We start from the raw sequence: 15553 nt of genomic DNA, 5'->3' as shown, positions 1-15553 counted from the left end.
AACATTTCTCCCGCCGCTAACCCGAGCTTTCTTCTATTGTTTGATGATGTTTTGGTTTTATGTTTCCTGTTTTTTTTGTTTTGCTTGCGCGTGGGTGGTAGTACGGCTAAAGACACGGCATATTAGGTGGCACCCAATGCGCGCGCGACACATTACATCCTAGAGAAGATTACACAACGGCTTTGCTTGTGTGTCTGTGTGCAACGGTGTGGTGGGCAAGGTGTGATACAGGGAAGTGTAGGTGTGTTTGTGTATTGTGGAAGGAAATGGTATTTGTGGACCGCTCCGCGTCTATTTATTGCGTTGTTTGTTTGTGGTTGAGATATTTTCCCCTTGCTTTTCCGGGGAGTGCAAAAGACTCGCAGAGAACCGAGCGTCCATCGCCCCACAGGCACCCAATGGTTTACCGTTTCCCGAAAGAAAGTTAGACAAACAATAGATAGAACAGGAGACAGAGAGAGAGAGAGAGAAGGAAAGAGTGAAGGATGTTAAGAAGTGGATCGTGGGAATGTGTTGGAACTGGGACAAACCGGGAGAGGGTTACCAGAAGAGAGACGATTGGACAAGAGGTAGAAACTGAGGGGAAAAGGAGGAGTCCACCAACGCCAGGTCCCTTGCGCCGTCATGAATCCCAAAACGGGGATGTACAACGGGCGGCACACAATGATAAAATAAGTTTACTTTTCCCGATATGGGTTCAAAACAGCATTCACAGTTCCAGGGTCTTAAACTGTAAGTACGTTCGATAGCGTCATCCGTTAACTCTAGTCTCAGATAAGAAAATAACAATTCGTACAAAAGTATTCCACTAACAAATATGTGTGAATGGAACAGAGTCCGGGAAGAAGATGGTCCCGTAAAGGCCGACCGCCAACCACAACGTTTCATGGTTAGGCTAGGATACTCGAGTCCTCAGGAACTCTGGAAAAAGTACAATTGAAAAGAGCGATCGCTGCTAAAACTCTTCGAAACAAACCATGGTTCACATGTGATAGTACGGACCGTAGAGGGCAGCAGCTGCGGCCGCCGCAGCCGCAGCCGCGTTCTGCGACGGTGTGCCGTGGTACGGACGCTTGCTGGCGGCACTGGTCGCCAGTGACGACTGATCGCCGCGGAAAGCATTGTCGTACGATCGCTTGATGCTCGGGGGTAGCATACCAGCGACTGCTTGCTGGGATGCAGCAGCCGCTGCCATCGCCACGGCATGATGCTGCTGTGCGGCCGCCGACGGGTGCATGAGGGCCGACGGGTGATGGGATAGTGCGCTGGCCGCACCAGCACCACCTACCAATCCGGCGGCTCCAGAGCCAGCCCCACCACCACCGCCGCCACCACCACCAGCACCACCGGCGCCACCGCCACCACCGGCACCAAGGCTGTGGTAAGCGTGCAGCGGATTGAAGGCACCGTGCTGCGCCGAGGATGGTGCCATCAGCCCCATCGGAAAGCCACCGTTCGTGGCAAACATGGCGTGGCGTGGCATGAAAAAGAGTTGCGAGTACGGGGAGCTGAGCGAAGGATGGCCGGCCAAATGTGGAGGAAGTGCCCCGTGGCTACTGCCACCCAGCCCCGACAGACCACCGGCTCCGGCACCCGGGCCGGAAGCATGGCCGAGCGGAAGTCCCCCACTGCCGGCACCACTTGCCGCCGATTGCTGCACACTGCCGGCCGTCGCGTAACTGGCTCCTCCGCCGGCACTTTGCGATCCCAACGCCCCCGAAGGGACACTGGTCGGGGGTGCGTAAACGCCCAGGTTTTGCAGCATAAACTGCTCCTGCTGGTGCTGCTGGGCCGCTGCCGCCTGCCGGGCGAGCAGACTTTGCTGCGCAATGTAGTGTGCCTGCTGTTGCGCCAGCAGCTGATGGGTTGGCGGAGGCATGGAGAGGGACAGGGGCGGCGGAATGGGTAACGGTATCTGGGAGAGCGAGAGCGTCTGCTGGGGAGCGTGTGTCGGTGGCTGTGTGGCCGCTGTCGGTAACATACCCGGTGAGAGGAGCGATGGTTTCGACAGGCCGCTCGACGGCTGCTGGTAGCCCCCGTTCAGCACCATGTTCATGTCGTCGCCGGAACACTGGAACACCTCGATGTAGCGCTGCTTCTTGCCGAACATCATGTTCTTGTGGTGCTTCTGCTGGGCCGATTGGTACGCGGCGGTCTCCGAGTCCATCTGTATGAATGCTTCGCCATTGAACTGTCCCTGTTGGTGGAGGTTGCCCCGGATCCGGGGTTGTTTAGGGTATTATCATACAGAAACCGGGGGATTCATCACCTCTTCGCACTTACCTGCGCATTGTAAACCAGGTGCACGCCCTGGTAGACGATGTGCTTGGCGAAGTCGTCCAGGAAGTGCAGAATGTGTTCGACCTTCGCTTCGTACGGTAGGCCCCGTAATCGGATGCAGTTCTTCTCGGTGCCACTGGTAATGACGTGCTGCGGTAGCAGTTGCATCTGCACCTGCGGTAACTGTGCGATCAGTGGCGGCTGAGGCGGTTCGTACGTTTTCGGATCCATCGATCGATTCAGAACCTACCGAAAGGAAGCGGTTGATTAGGATCTCTGCATTCTACACTCTTTAATACCCGTTTCTAGAATTCGTTCTTCAGGAACTAAAACACCTTTACGGCTTACCACTGCAAAGCCTATACATAGTGCTGTGATCCACCGTTTGTCAGCATAAATTACAACATCATTGTTATGTTAGTTCGCAATTAGCGTACGAAGCGCTCTACCCCACAACCCACCTGTTGCACTTCGGCCGTTGTCGAGCGGAACAGTTCAATGTAGCGCTGGCCGATTGATTCCCGGTGCTTCGAGAGCGCTTTGTTGACGTCCGATTCCTGCTCGAACAGTACAAACGCATCGCCCGTCGCCCGGCCGTCCGGTTTCTTCACGAACAGGATGCCATCGGAACCGTCCAGCACGTTGCAGCTGTTCTCCCCGTTGGCGAAGAAGTCGAGCTGAAAAGCGGATACGATAAGCTAACGTCGGGCAGGCACGAACCACCATCACACTTACCACTTGCTTGGCAGTGCAATCGTACGGTAAACCACGCATCCGAATGATGACCTGTGCCCCCTTGGTCAGAAATGCTTGCGCCTCGTTCGATGCTCCACCGGCGACGGACAGAAAGTCCTCGCCATTTGCGCGATACACCTGTAACGGTAACAATACGCCGATGAGGATCCCGAAAATGCTGGTTGGCGGGCTACGTACCTCGATGTATCGGTTCCCGATGTGATGCTTGTGTCGTTTGAGCGCCATGTCGCGGTGTTCCTGAGATACGAAGCGCACCAATGCTTCACCGTTGCGACGTCCTTGTGGCGATAGGCAAAGAGCTACACCACCCCTAAACGCACAGAAGACAGAAGAAGATATTTTTATTAAACTGTTTTCAGAGAATTTTGAAACCCCTGTTCGTTTGCTGATTACAACACAATTTACTGATCGATTCTCAACAAAAACCGGACACCGTTCGAGGAAAGTGCCTCTTACTAGTCGGTCATCAGGTCAACTAATTATGAATCATATCTCTGGTGTTTATGCAAATGAACCAACAATTATGATAAACTATGGATGGTATACAAACCGTCAAACAAACAGCCCGTCCTTTCGCACCACAGAACCCATACTTACTTTGCCACATTAAGGCCGCGGAAAAATTTAGCAATATCCTGATCGCTGCTCTGCCACGGCAGTCCACGGGCACGCACTATGCACGTCCCATCGATTTCGTCGTCAATTGAGCTGCAAGGGGAGAGAAAGAGAGAGGGACATTACGGCAAATGACCGGAAGCGGTTTCACGTTGTGTGATTCGAATTCGATCGCGATCGCGAGCGCCAATGATTATGATGAGCGCCAAGCACGATCCCGACCATCGAGCCTCCGATTATAAAGACATTTATGATGGCCGTTGTTTTGAGTGTCGCAACCACCAACAACAAACAACAGCCCAAGCAATCGGACCGATCGTGAACGGAGATAGTAGTGAATTTCTGATCCACTTTTCAATCCATCACAGTCAGTTCGCTATTCGTAATGATTTTCCAACAAACAAAAGCAGGACACTCACTCGAGTTTTCCTTCAGAACGGTCGACACAATCACGCAAAGGCCCCAAAGCCAACAAAGGCACTCCCAAAGGTCTGTGGTTTACTGAAACCAGACCTGGAAGTCAGACAGTAGCAGCCATGGCCGGGAACGCTCGCGGTGCCACTGTTTGCACAGCTTCAAACCCATCGCTCGTCAATCTCGTGCTCGGCGACCCCCGGGTTCCGTTCCGGTTGCGGTGTCGCCACAAAACCTGAAGCCCCATCACACACTGGTGGTGATCGGTCGCTTCGGCGCCCGATCGACGAACATATTATTTGCCCTTCGGGCACACCGTGCGTGTTCTGCCAGCCGATCGTCACCGGTAACCGGTAATAGGCGGTGGCGGTGCCAGCGCGCGGAACAACACCAAACACAGCTGCAGCGCAGCAGCAGCATGATGATCGTTGCACGATCGCGATGGCGGTTGTAGGATGGATTTCCAAGATCCGCCGGTGACTCGACCCGGGCCATTTTCATATCTGCTCCCCCACACAGCAATCAACATTCCTAGCAAACAATAAAAAAGCAAACTAACTACTGTTTTGGAACTGTTAGTAATGTGTCGGGTGGTGGTGAGTCGGGGGCCCTTGGCCAGCTTTGCAACACCTTACATTTTATCAGCTTACTTGTGCACGCACGTGTGCCAGTAGTAAGCGACGAGAACTCGCCATACTAATTAGCCGTTTGCCCATGCACGGAGGAAGCCAATAAACATGTATGCAACCCAACCTTTTGGCGAGTGACTAGCAACACCGAGAACGAACCGTGCACTGTGACGAAAGCCTTTCGATGCAATAATCGACAGCGAAGGAAGAACGGCCATTGCACAATGCACCAATGCGGACGAATGGGCGCTCACAAAGGGAAGAAATGGGTTCTTTGCATCGCGGAGCCTCAGCCGCGGGGAGGTGCATCAATCAGCACGCGGCGACATCGATGCGGGGTGGTATAATTAAAACCACCCCAACCAGCGGCCAGTGGTTTGACGGCCAGCAAGCTGCTCGCGCCTGCACCACCTACTAGCCGCGTGTACGATGTCTGCCGGATGATAGACAACCCTCCCAGCGCCCAGCACCGAGAAGAACGTGACCGTACGTCTCCGTAGGCAAACGCGTTCCATCCGGAGGCCACCGAGGCCGCTCTCTCGGTGTCCTCGCGGACACGACTGGCGCGATCAATCGATTGGTGTGTGAGCCTGCCTGTCCCCGGCTCAGTGTGACAAGTGTCGAAGGCGTGTAATCCAGATTGATCGCCGCGCACAGCACACACGCTTGAATGAACGTCGTCGTCGTGGACGGATGAAACCGGTAAGAAACCCGGCGGACCGGCACATACACATGTAGCTGAAATGGGAACAGCAAGTGGCTATCCCTGGCAAACTGATGGAGAGGCGGTTCGGCTAAGTAGAGGTAGCGCCAGCATATCGTTTGAAATCGGTTCCCTCGGCTTGATATCGCAGAACACGGGTGTGCTTCGGGTGTAACTGGAGTGTTTGCCGGCCTTAAATTTCCTGCGACTCCCGCGGGGTTCCGTCAACAAGCACTCGAGGGACCCTCGCAAAGCACACATACTTGGGCGCGAGCAATCGGTCGGTCAGGTCGTCAGTAATCTCTTATCGCCGGAGAAGGTTACAGAGTACACACGCGGGCAGGTTCCGATCAGGGCGCACTGGGTTTTTTGGAACACCCTACCAATTTCAAACCACCAAACGGTTCTCACCACGAAACTCCGGCGGTCGAATCCTGCAATAGACTTGATTTGCTTGATAATCACTATTTTCTGCTTCCTCCAGTAATTCGATTAGTGCTCCGATCGCGGTGCACGCTGCTACTGCTAATCAGCAGGGGCTCGAGCTCGAACGGGTACGGAGTGCGGGCCAGGCCAACACCCAGCAGCGACGTGCTGCGTGCGCGTTCAAGAACTCCACCGAGTCACACACTATCGCCGCGGCACATCGATCAAGTGGCGTTAGTCCGCTGCCATCGCAGCGGCCCCTCTATAATGCCACGTCGATAAGGCCCATTACACTAGGCCCATCTCTTTCGCACGCTCTGTGTCGCGTCGCACCACCAGGCCGACGGCGACTGACCCCTTGACCAAGATTGCTCGCTGGCGCTAGAAGCTACGGAGCACCGACGACGACTCTGGTGGCCACCGCACTCAACTCGCACCGAGTCGCACTTTCGGCAGGACCGTCTTTCGCACTTCGAACCGATTAATCGCTGAACCACATCGCGGGGTCTCAAATTCAAATCCAATTCACCGTGATCGAGCCGCTCACGAACAGAAGCCGTTGACACCGGGACAACGTTCTGCTGGAGCTGCTGCTGCTATGAGAACTGTGTCATCGAATTACGCAGAAAGCGCATCGGTTGCGCGACCACACTGCGCCGTCCGGCGGCGTTCTAGGGTGGTGACATTCGATTCGAGTCTTGCAAAACAACACCCGCCAAAGTCACGTACGGAGCTCGTATGCAGCCAGAACCACCGACCGGCCGACCGATCGGCAGCACTTTCAACCACAGTTTGGTGCCATTTGTGAGCAAAACAAAGTGGCCAGAGCTCTGGCGGGCTTACACGAACCTCTGTCTGGTACACGCCTGCTGGACACCGAAAGGGGTCGAAAGGATCACACCCCTGGAGGAGTAGTAGTGCGTCCGGCGCGCTAGCGTGTCGTTTCCGCGCGGTCCGTGCTCGTTTAACTCACTATCGAACACGTACTGAGCGTATCGGTCGAGCGACAACCACTTCAAACGTCAACCTCCGGTCGACGAGCGCAAAGCAAATGAGCGCAACGATCGACGAGCGCACGAACATCGCGCCGCGCGGTGCGTGCTTGTGTGGCGCCCAGCCCGAGGAGGATTATACGATCCAATAGGCGGGCCGGCCCGATTCCGGTTCGATTTGCGGTGACCGGGGTCGATTTACACTTCCGAGGTGCTGCTGCACCACTTTGAATGCAACCCTCCTCCCGGTTGGAAACGCATTCGGTTCGAGCAGTTCGAGAGACTGCGTAGGAGAACGGCACTCTAACGGCACTCCGTGGCAGGTTCTGTGTTGTCTCTGCGCCGACCGATCTTGGACCGATCGTGGACCGATTAGTGCGCCGGATTGAGAGAGCATCTTTGCTGTCAACGGCAGTACGCCGTTCGCGAGTGAATGAAATGAGGATGAAACAAGCCGACCGTGAAGTGAGATAATGGGCACCACGTGAGACGACCGATCGGGAGCGATCGCCGACGATTGTGCACGGATTAGAAAGTTCTAATGGAGGAAGTGAGAACCATAACCTCATTGCTTGCGACTGCATACTCTCGGTTGTGTTTTATACCAAACATAATAAATTATTCATTCCGTTATCATGCTTTGGATTAGCCCGCCAGGAACTCGGTGGAGGTCACATTCGTAATTACGGCCACAGCCAATCATTCATCCCGGGATTCCGCTCGCTGTCTGATGGACGGATAAAGCCTGGCTGCCAAACACGAACCGAAGATTGATGAAAAACCCGACCCGAGCGAAATGTCATTTTGTCGACTCTGAATTCAAAAAAAAACCGGAATCACTGGTTACGCTTTTTGCGCTACCGCGTCACATTTTCCGACCGCAAATTCCGTTTTCCCGTGTGGCTGTTGGCGGGGGGACGCGTGTGCGCTCATCATTTTGCCATTGCTGCAATTTGTTCTACACCGTGTCGAAACCGATTAACGACTCTTAGAAGCCCATTTCTCCCGGGGCGGATTCCGGCGGCACTGTCCCCACTGTCTGTGGCCGGCCGGGCCGGGTACAGGTAATATGGTATCTGAGCACGCTAATCATGTTTTGCTGTTTTTTTTGTGTCGTGTGGATCTTCTCGCCGCCAGGCGAGACCGAGTGGGTTTTTCGTAGCGGACCAGAGAACATAGAGAAGGATTGACAGTGGCCCCGCGGGCTGCAGGCTAAAAGCGCGGATCTAATCTACCCCCGCGTATGCCCCCGTTTATGGAGAGCTGGCGCGGTTGGCCGACCCCTCGGCGGTTTTACATATTTTTATGGTTTAATCAAGTGGTTTTTCTTAATGTTCACCGTCACCGTTGTCGTCGTCGTCGTCGTTGGGCAAGCCAGCTAATGGTAATGTTGTGGCTGGCGAGCAGAAAAACAGTTCTTCTGATGTTCAACGTCCTGCTGCAAACCGCCCGCAACGTACGGAAGATAAGTGAACAAGCCCCGCTCTCTGGCCGGTGTCTGAACGGCGAGAAATGAAACCGAAATCAGCGAAATAAAGCAACAACCGTTTTGTAAGCACCCGTTTTCTTCCGCCGTAATCGTACGCGCTCCGACTCCGTTGGCGAAAATTCGGTAATGAACCTGCGCGCATAGGACCCGGGGGGTGGCCACAAACCGACTTAAATTATCATTTGAGGGTCGATTAATTTTCAAATTTAAACCACTTTACCTTCGCCCATTTTCAGCGATACCGCTGAAGTAACCACCCCACCGCGCTCTCTTCGGCCCCACTGACCCCGGCGAGTCATGTAAGATGTTTATCTGCGGAAAACCACGCAAAGATTTCCTCAAACAACGATCGTTAAACGCACACACGCGGACATGCATGTTGTGCGACCATAACACAGTGATAAGCGTTGGACCTGGCCAACAAACGTTACGCGTGATGCACGCTAACATTTCCCGACAATTTACTGGCAATAAGGTTCGCATGTGGCCAGACCGACATGGCCGGACTGTTGAAAGCTAAATCGGGGAAGGTGGTGGTGGCCATCAGCTCACCGCGTGGCCGGTCGGTCCACTAGCGCGTTGCCCAAATCGCGCAACTAAATTATGCACGAGGGCGCAGGAGCACGTACGAGAACGTAAAACCGGAGTATGGTGGTGGGGCGGACCGCCGGCGGAGCGCGATGATAACGGGGAAACTTAATTTTCGGAACATCATTAACCCATGCTAATGGCCGGTGGCTCCCCGTTGGCAACATTGTGTTTGTGAAGTTTACTACAAGGAAGTAAACATTTTACGTTTGTTTCTTGATTGCAATTGTCCGGCGAACTATGTTCGTTGTGTTCGGTCTGATAGATAGGCCGGTCTCCTTTCCCTTATCTACTCCTACTCCTAAATATCAAACTCGCCGGAATAGTTTGTCATAAAATGGCAAAACACTTATCATCGGGGCCGTAAATTATATTTACCGTGTGCCAACAGTTCTCGCCTGGAAGTCGAACATCGACCGTAAAGCCTTTCAACGACAGAGCGGTGGTGTTGCTGCTTTTTCAATTATCAGTCCCTACCCACGCAGCAGACCAAATAAACCCCGCAACCCTCGCGCGGCGCTAATGTGAAGAAAATTCAACAGCTTTTCCGCTCTCCCGGAAAACGCGCTCCTTATCGCACTGCACCGAGTGCGTTGGCCTCTCATCAACTCGGTAGCAGCAGCATGTGGCAGATCGTTCAACGTTTCAACTTACCAAATGCCTGGCTCCAGATTAAGATTTATTACTTCGTTAACGTCAAATTTGTGGCCTAAAAAGAGCAAAAGAAAACCCGATCATCGGATCATTAATCGGTGTCTTGTTGGCGCGCACACTGCTTGCCACTGGCAGAAACGGCTCGCTTACCTAAGGTGATCATGTGCTGCACGATCGTCACCATGTCACGCGCTTCCTTCACGTAGAACTCGTTATTATCCTGGCAAGCCTGCAGTTCCAGATCTAGAGAAACGAAACGAAAACATCAAACAACTTTATTACTGTGCACTACCGAAAGCACCCTGTGGCACGCGTCCTCCCGCCCCCGGACCGAAGTGTCAATGTGATGCATTTTGACGATCACCTTACAAGCATTAATGGTGGAGCACATGTTTTGCATTAATGTTCGCCGCAGAACGCGATCGGCGAGGCGAGCGTGAATCATGCGCGCACCCAACGAAGCATGATCACCCGATCAGGTGGCGGAGACCTCGGGCACCACCATCGCTCGTACCTGTTCCCGCCGCCCCACAACCCCCGTTCGGAAATCAGCCGGTTCCGAGGAAGCTCCAATTTCGAAAGGAGCATTTTACGATTACGGCCACCATCATGCGAATCGTGCGCAATCGAGCTACCGCCATTCTCTCGCGATCATCGCCGTCGTCGTCGCCACTGACACTGTGGGACGATCGGAAATTTATGTTACAGCAGTAATGCTGAGAAAGAGGGAGAGAGAGAGTGGACGGTGGCCGGCGGGGGGCCATGCAGCGCATTGCAACTTGGTTGCAGCGCGGTAGCGAAGTGACATGTGCACCGGGAGCCCCTAACCGGGGGCGCACCTAATGCGACGATTGTGGCCACAATCGATCACATGCGCCGGGTGTGCCTGCGTGTCAGTATGCCACTTGTTCGCATCGTTTGACAAATTGCCCTCTCTCTCGCTCTCCCTCTTTCTCTCTTCGTCTCGCTCGGAGAGTGACGGCCGAGAGCAACTCTCCAAAATAAGGCTAATTGCTGAGCCGCGGGCGGAAAAAGGGGAAAACGCTCGGCAGCCGCCAGTCGTCGGGACGGGAGGAAAATCAGATAAAACCACTTTTTCGTTGCTCAAACAAACTGCGCGCGCGCATACAAACGCGGATTAGCAAGCAATAGAAGGAGCGAACGCGTGCCGAGCGCAGCTCTCGAAATGGTAACACGCCGCCGACAAATGATACCCCGTGGCGCGCAAGGAAATGATCCGGTTTTTTGCGGTAACCCGGCCACTGAAAGGCGCTTTCGATTGGACTACCGGGGCCAACGGGTGCCGGTGCCGGTGCCGGAGCCTGGGGGGGTTCAATCAAATCGTGTCATAATCTTCTAATCGAGCCGATAGGGCCCACCAGAACAAACGACGGCGACGAAGTCTCAACATCTTCGTAATCTTCAACCCCGAACCGAATGCCCTGTCAGGTCGTAAATAAGTAGCAAACGGACGCCATCCCACATCCCGTGTCAAGTGCATTCCGGGGGAAGTGCATTGGTGCACAGCATAATTGTGGCAAAGTGGGACGCAAAGCAACGAACCCAGGGATCGCGAAGAGGGTACTAACGCCCGTCGAATGGGTGTTGCCGAGAATAAATCGTTCTGTCAACACTTTACAGTTTATTCACATCTGTGCAATCGGATCGCCTCCGAGAATCGGCGCGATGCGCCGCCCGTAGACGATTACGAGGTGGCCTTGAAGACCCGTTTTTTTATCCTTCTACGGCTTAGCACTTACTGGTGAAAATATTACCAAACTACTTAAGCGAATGAATTCAAATTTCAGATAAAACAAATCTTTCTTTCCTCTTCAACGAACGGCTTCGAATGAAATTTTGTCACAACCAAAACCTCGGCAATAAATTCTCGGTTTGCTTTGATGGCGACCATTGGCTGCCTAGAGCTGTAACCGAAATTAAACTAATTTTTCATCCTGGAGTTATCGTTGTTCGAAAACTTTTGATACATACTGTAATTGAATTTTTCTTAGCAGCGCACTGCCACACTAGCGACACTGCGCTCAGCGGTGGTCGGTGTCGGAACTACGCGAACACTGCGAGAAACCATCCATAAAATCGAGAAAATTTCAGATTCCGATTTGCGAAATTTTGCATTTATTCGAAGCTCATCGAATTCTCATTGCAGTACCAAACATTATTTGAATAAAATTTTACAAAAGGCGACACAAGGAAAGGGCCAGTACAGAGAGAACGAGAGAGAGCATGGAAGTCGCTTGTTCTGTTCATCCCCCGATAAAAGAACGAATGTACCGCGGGTCGCTTTTTACCTCCAAAATGTGCATGATAAACCCCATAAATCCCATGTTCGGAACGGACGTGTCCACATGTGCAGCAAGCAAATGGCTGCCGCCGCAGGCGTCATTAACTGACGGACGGGCAAGACAGCCCGAGGCAGGCAGACCCCGACGGCAGACGGACAGGCGGGTCAGCAAAACGGTCAAGACAGGGTCGACGGCGAAGAAGAGACGGCGAGGTACATTCGTCGTTTGTCGCACCGAATATTAATGTGTACTTTTAGCACATTAATACTGCCACCGTCATCATAATCGGCGTCACGGCGGCCAGTGATCGCCGCAACAAGCACACAGCAACAGCAGCATGATCATGATCATTTGTTTCAGACGCACTTGCTCGTCATTGGCCGTACGTGTGCGTCCCCTAATGTCCTTTTTTGTGGCGCACGCACGCTGTCCTGGTCCTTGCGTGTAACTGGCATCGCGTGTGAAGGAAGCCAAGCGACAGCAGCAAGAAGTGTGTCCATCAAAGCTCCATCTCGAAAAGTGAGGAACTTTCGTTTTTGCCTCGCCGATAAGATATATTTTCCTAAACTTTTTCCCACCTCCCAAAAGTTCGGCGTACCGGGCGAAGGACACACCTTCGCCGATGGCGGTGGCGTCAAATCGTAGAGTAATACGTTTAGTACACAAAAACAGGGACATGGATGAAATTAGTCAAGAAGATGGGTTTTTCGCCGACCAAATTGTGGTGCCTCGCGTACGCAAATGAGGCCAATAGGCACGGCCATTACCACAGAGCAAATTACTTGCGCGAGCGGTCGCGCACACGCAGGTCACTTACTCAATCAGTCCATCAATCAATCCGCCGGACGACGACGGCCAGTTCGCGGCCCCCGGTTGGGTATCTCACCTTCGTACGCCACCGACCACGTTGACCTCGCCGTGTGTGCGAAGGGAATCCACCGCCGAGCCGCAAAAGGGACACCAGCGGCAAGAGAGGCCAAGCAATCGGCCCATTCGTCGATTGTTTGTCAGTTTTGACATATGCCAAAACCATTCTTCCGCACCGGACACCACCATAAACGACACAAGTGCGGTGCGGTCACGCAAGGAAGTGGTCGCGCAAAAAAGAAGAATCGAACAAGGGGCAAAAAAGGTGGGATGGAGGAAAAAGCAACCCATTGGCCGGCGGCCACAGCGTCGGTCGCGTCGTTTTAATGAGTGTTTTTACACCCCAAACCGAACGAAAAATCATAAGGCTCAGAGAGCCTCCGGACGGCCTAGCCTGGGTAGAGGGCCTAGGCCGGCCGTCCGAGACCTTCTTGTTTGGCCAAAAACAATGGGAAAAAACCACACGGCAACCTTCACATTGTCGATTCCGATAATGTCAAAGTTAACTCTTACTGACACGGCCTTACTCTGGCCGCCGTCGCCGAGAGGTTTACAGCGACCCAGAAGGGTGCGCCTCGATTGAACATTCCCGGCGAATTAATATTCGCAATTTGTGGTACTACACCACAAAAGTTTGGTACTCCACATTACGGGGCCTGATAAAGAAATGACTCAACACGCCTCATTAAGGTTTTAAGCCCTTGCTTCCAGCTGCTGACCGGCTAATACATGCTGGGCCACTAGCACGAGCATTGCGGCCAGGTGAGTGGTATCACGCGAATTGCAATCGCCCAGCTTATCAAACCCGGTGTGGCTGGCGCTTTGGCAGTGTGTGATAAGCGAAAACAAAACCCCTGTTAACATACACCACCGGGACACGCACACAGCAATTCGATGAGATTAGAGGCTCGTGGATACCTGGGGCGGCCTCTCGGTAGTGACCACATTAAGTCCACCATTTTATGATCGATGCCTCGCGCCGAGACGCCAGGCCAGGAGAGTAGAGGAGGAGTGGTTGGTGGTACCGATACCGAAAACGCTGCATCATCTAATCAGCAATCAAACACAGGCTTCGTAGGAGGCGCGCGGCACAACGCCAACCGTCAACCGGCTGCCTTATCAACTACCCAAAACGGTCGGCCACAGGCATATAAACAGTAAATCCGTTCGAGGTCGAGCAGCACCTACTCTGCGTGCCCTGCCCTTCAGTTGCCGCGTGTCTTACCTTGGATTATGTCGGCGATCGAGGCCGGGACGGGCGGCACGAGGTTCGGCATCGACTGGAGCTTCTGAGCATCGGCCACCGGTACCAGGGCCCGGGCCAGGTCACCCGCCTTCAGGCGCACGAACTCCTTGCGCAGGTCGCAAAACCGCCAGTAGTACTGTGGCAGGTCGATCTCTTTGGCACTGGCTTCGGGATGCAGACACTGCCGGAGCGGCAGCTGGCCGTCCGTGACTAGCCGAAAGCTGGGACTGTGGGGGTCCAGGTTGAGTGACTTGGTGTACTCGTCAAACTGTGGGAAGAAAATTGCGAGAATTGCGGAATTGCGTTAGCGGCCAATTGGTACACACCACAAACCGGGAGATTAAATGGAGGTAATCTAAAATTAGTAGTTTCCGCGAAACCCCTTATCTCTGTGCCCCTCTGTGACGCCAAGCGGTGGGTCCAAGAATGTCTAAAGTCATGGCCAAACACTCACAATTAGCCGATAAGTAGCAACCAACGAGTGAAAGAGAGTGAGAGAGCGAGAGAGTGGCGCTGAAGATAGCACAGCGCCCCCCAAAGGGTGGGAAAAGGGCCTTTGATCCAAAGGTGTGCATGTGTTTGTGTGTGGGAATGCCACCCTGCAACGTCACACCATACCCTTGTCACTGTCGGTCGCGCGCCCATGGTCTAAACCTTTGACCGCATTGACTAACAACTCACCAGCCGGTTGAGCTAAGGAAGATGACAGACAGCAACCCTCTCTCTGGCTTTGTTTACATCGCGAGCCTTGAACAGGCGCCTCCTATCGTGCTACTTGAACTTTGAGCCCCCCACAGGGTTAGTGTTGGAGTCGGTGGACCCCCGCACGCACAGAAGCTTCACAGACTTAATCTCTTCACAGTCATCACCGTGCAGAAACTGGCCAAACACGCTTATCACCTGCTGACGTGGCTATTCCGTTAGCGATGGACGACGTAACTTCTTCGTCGGTAAAACGGTGGGGGCCAGAGTGCAACTTATCGTCGCCCCGTATCCAATCGTGAATTGGAATGGCACACGAGAGAGCGAGAGATATGGAAAATGCATGGCTATCGACGCACACATCGACTTTGGACCCAATAAAAACAAAGAAGCGATTGGCGACTGGTGAAGTTCCATTCCAAGGGTTCTAATTCCGGTATTAAGGTAACTCAGACACACGAGTTTCGCTTTGTTAGAAACGAATAATGACTAAAGGTCGTGACGATAGAGTTGGACACTAACCAGTCTGTTTAATTGAAACGGATTTGGAGACAACCGCAGGACAACGACAACCTTATTGAGCTGATATTGATACATAAAGACACTCTGTTTTAGAAAACCGGGCGAGCCACTGAGCTCGTTAAAAAGCAATTAAAGACAAGTATAGCAAAACGACAACGGCATTCAGGGTCTTATGCACGCGCTGTCATTAAGCGGAGCGTCTTGACAATTGTGGTGAAGTCAAGCAGAACACATCGGAAGAAGCCCATCGTTACATCTCTTACATTGGTACTCTACTATTACTAGATCCTTGTTTCGATCGCGTCAACCTGCTGCTATGTTGACATCACCGGAAAACTGGAACGCCTTCAAAATACGCTTCCTCAGC

General features: G+C 53.2%; 1 protein-coding gene across 1 annotated transcript in view; it reads right to left on the bottom strand.

Annotated features, from left to right (window-relative positions):
* Positions 1-842: 842 nt before the first annotated feature.
* Positions 843-15553, bottom strand: part of LOC131205858 (RNA-binding protein fusilli) — a 45526-nt gene continuing 30815 nt past the window's right edge. The window contains exons 3-12 of the mRNA XM_058198139.1: positions 13942-14230; positions 9697-9789; positions 9547-9601; positions 3634-3744; positions 3214-3346; positions 3016-3153; positions 2742-2957; positions 2284-2526; positions 1339-2197; positions 843-1284 (exon numbers count right to left, since the gene is read on the bottom strand). Of these exons, the coding sequence (XP_058054122.1) occupies positions 983-1284; positions 1339-2197; positions 2284-2526; positions 2742-2957; positions 3016-3153; positions 3214-3346; positions 3634-3744; positions 9547-9601; positions 9697-9789; positions 13942-14230 (2439 nt within the window). The 3' untranslated portion in view covers positions 843-982. The remainder of the gene's footprint in view (positions 1285-1338; positions 2198-2283; positions 2527-2741; positions 2958-3015; positions 3154-3213; positions 3347-3633; positions 3745-9546; positions 9602-9696; positions 9790-13941; positions 14231-15553) is intronic.

The sequence above is a fragment of the Anopheles bellator genome, chromosome 1 (genome assembly GCF_943735745.2).
Source record: "Anopheles bellator chromosome 1, idAnoBellAS_SP24_06.2, whole genome shotgun sequence".
NCBI classification, from domain to species: Eukaryota; Metazoa; Arthropoda; class Insecta; order Diptera; family Culicidae; genus Anopheles; species Anopheles bellator.
The sequence above is the reverse complement of the archived record's forward strand: the minus strand, read 5'-3'. Positions and strand labels throughout refer to the sequence as shown.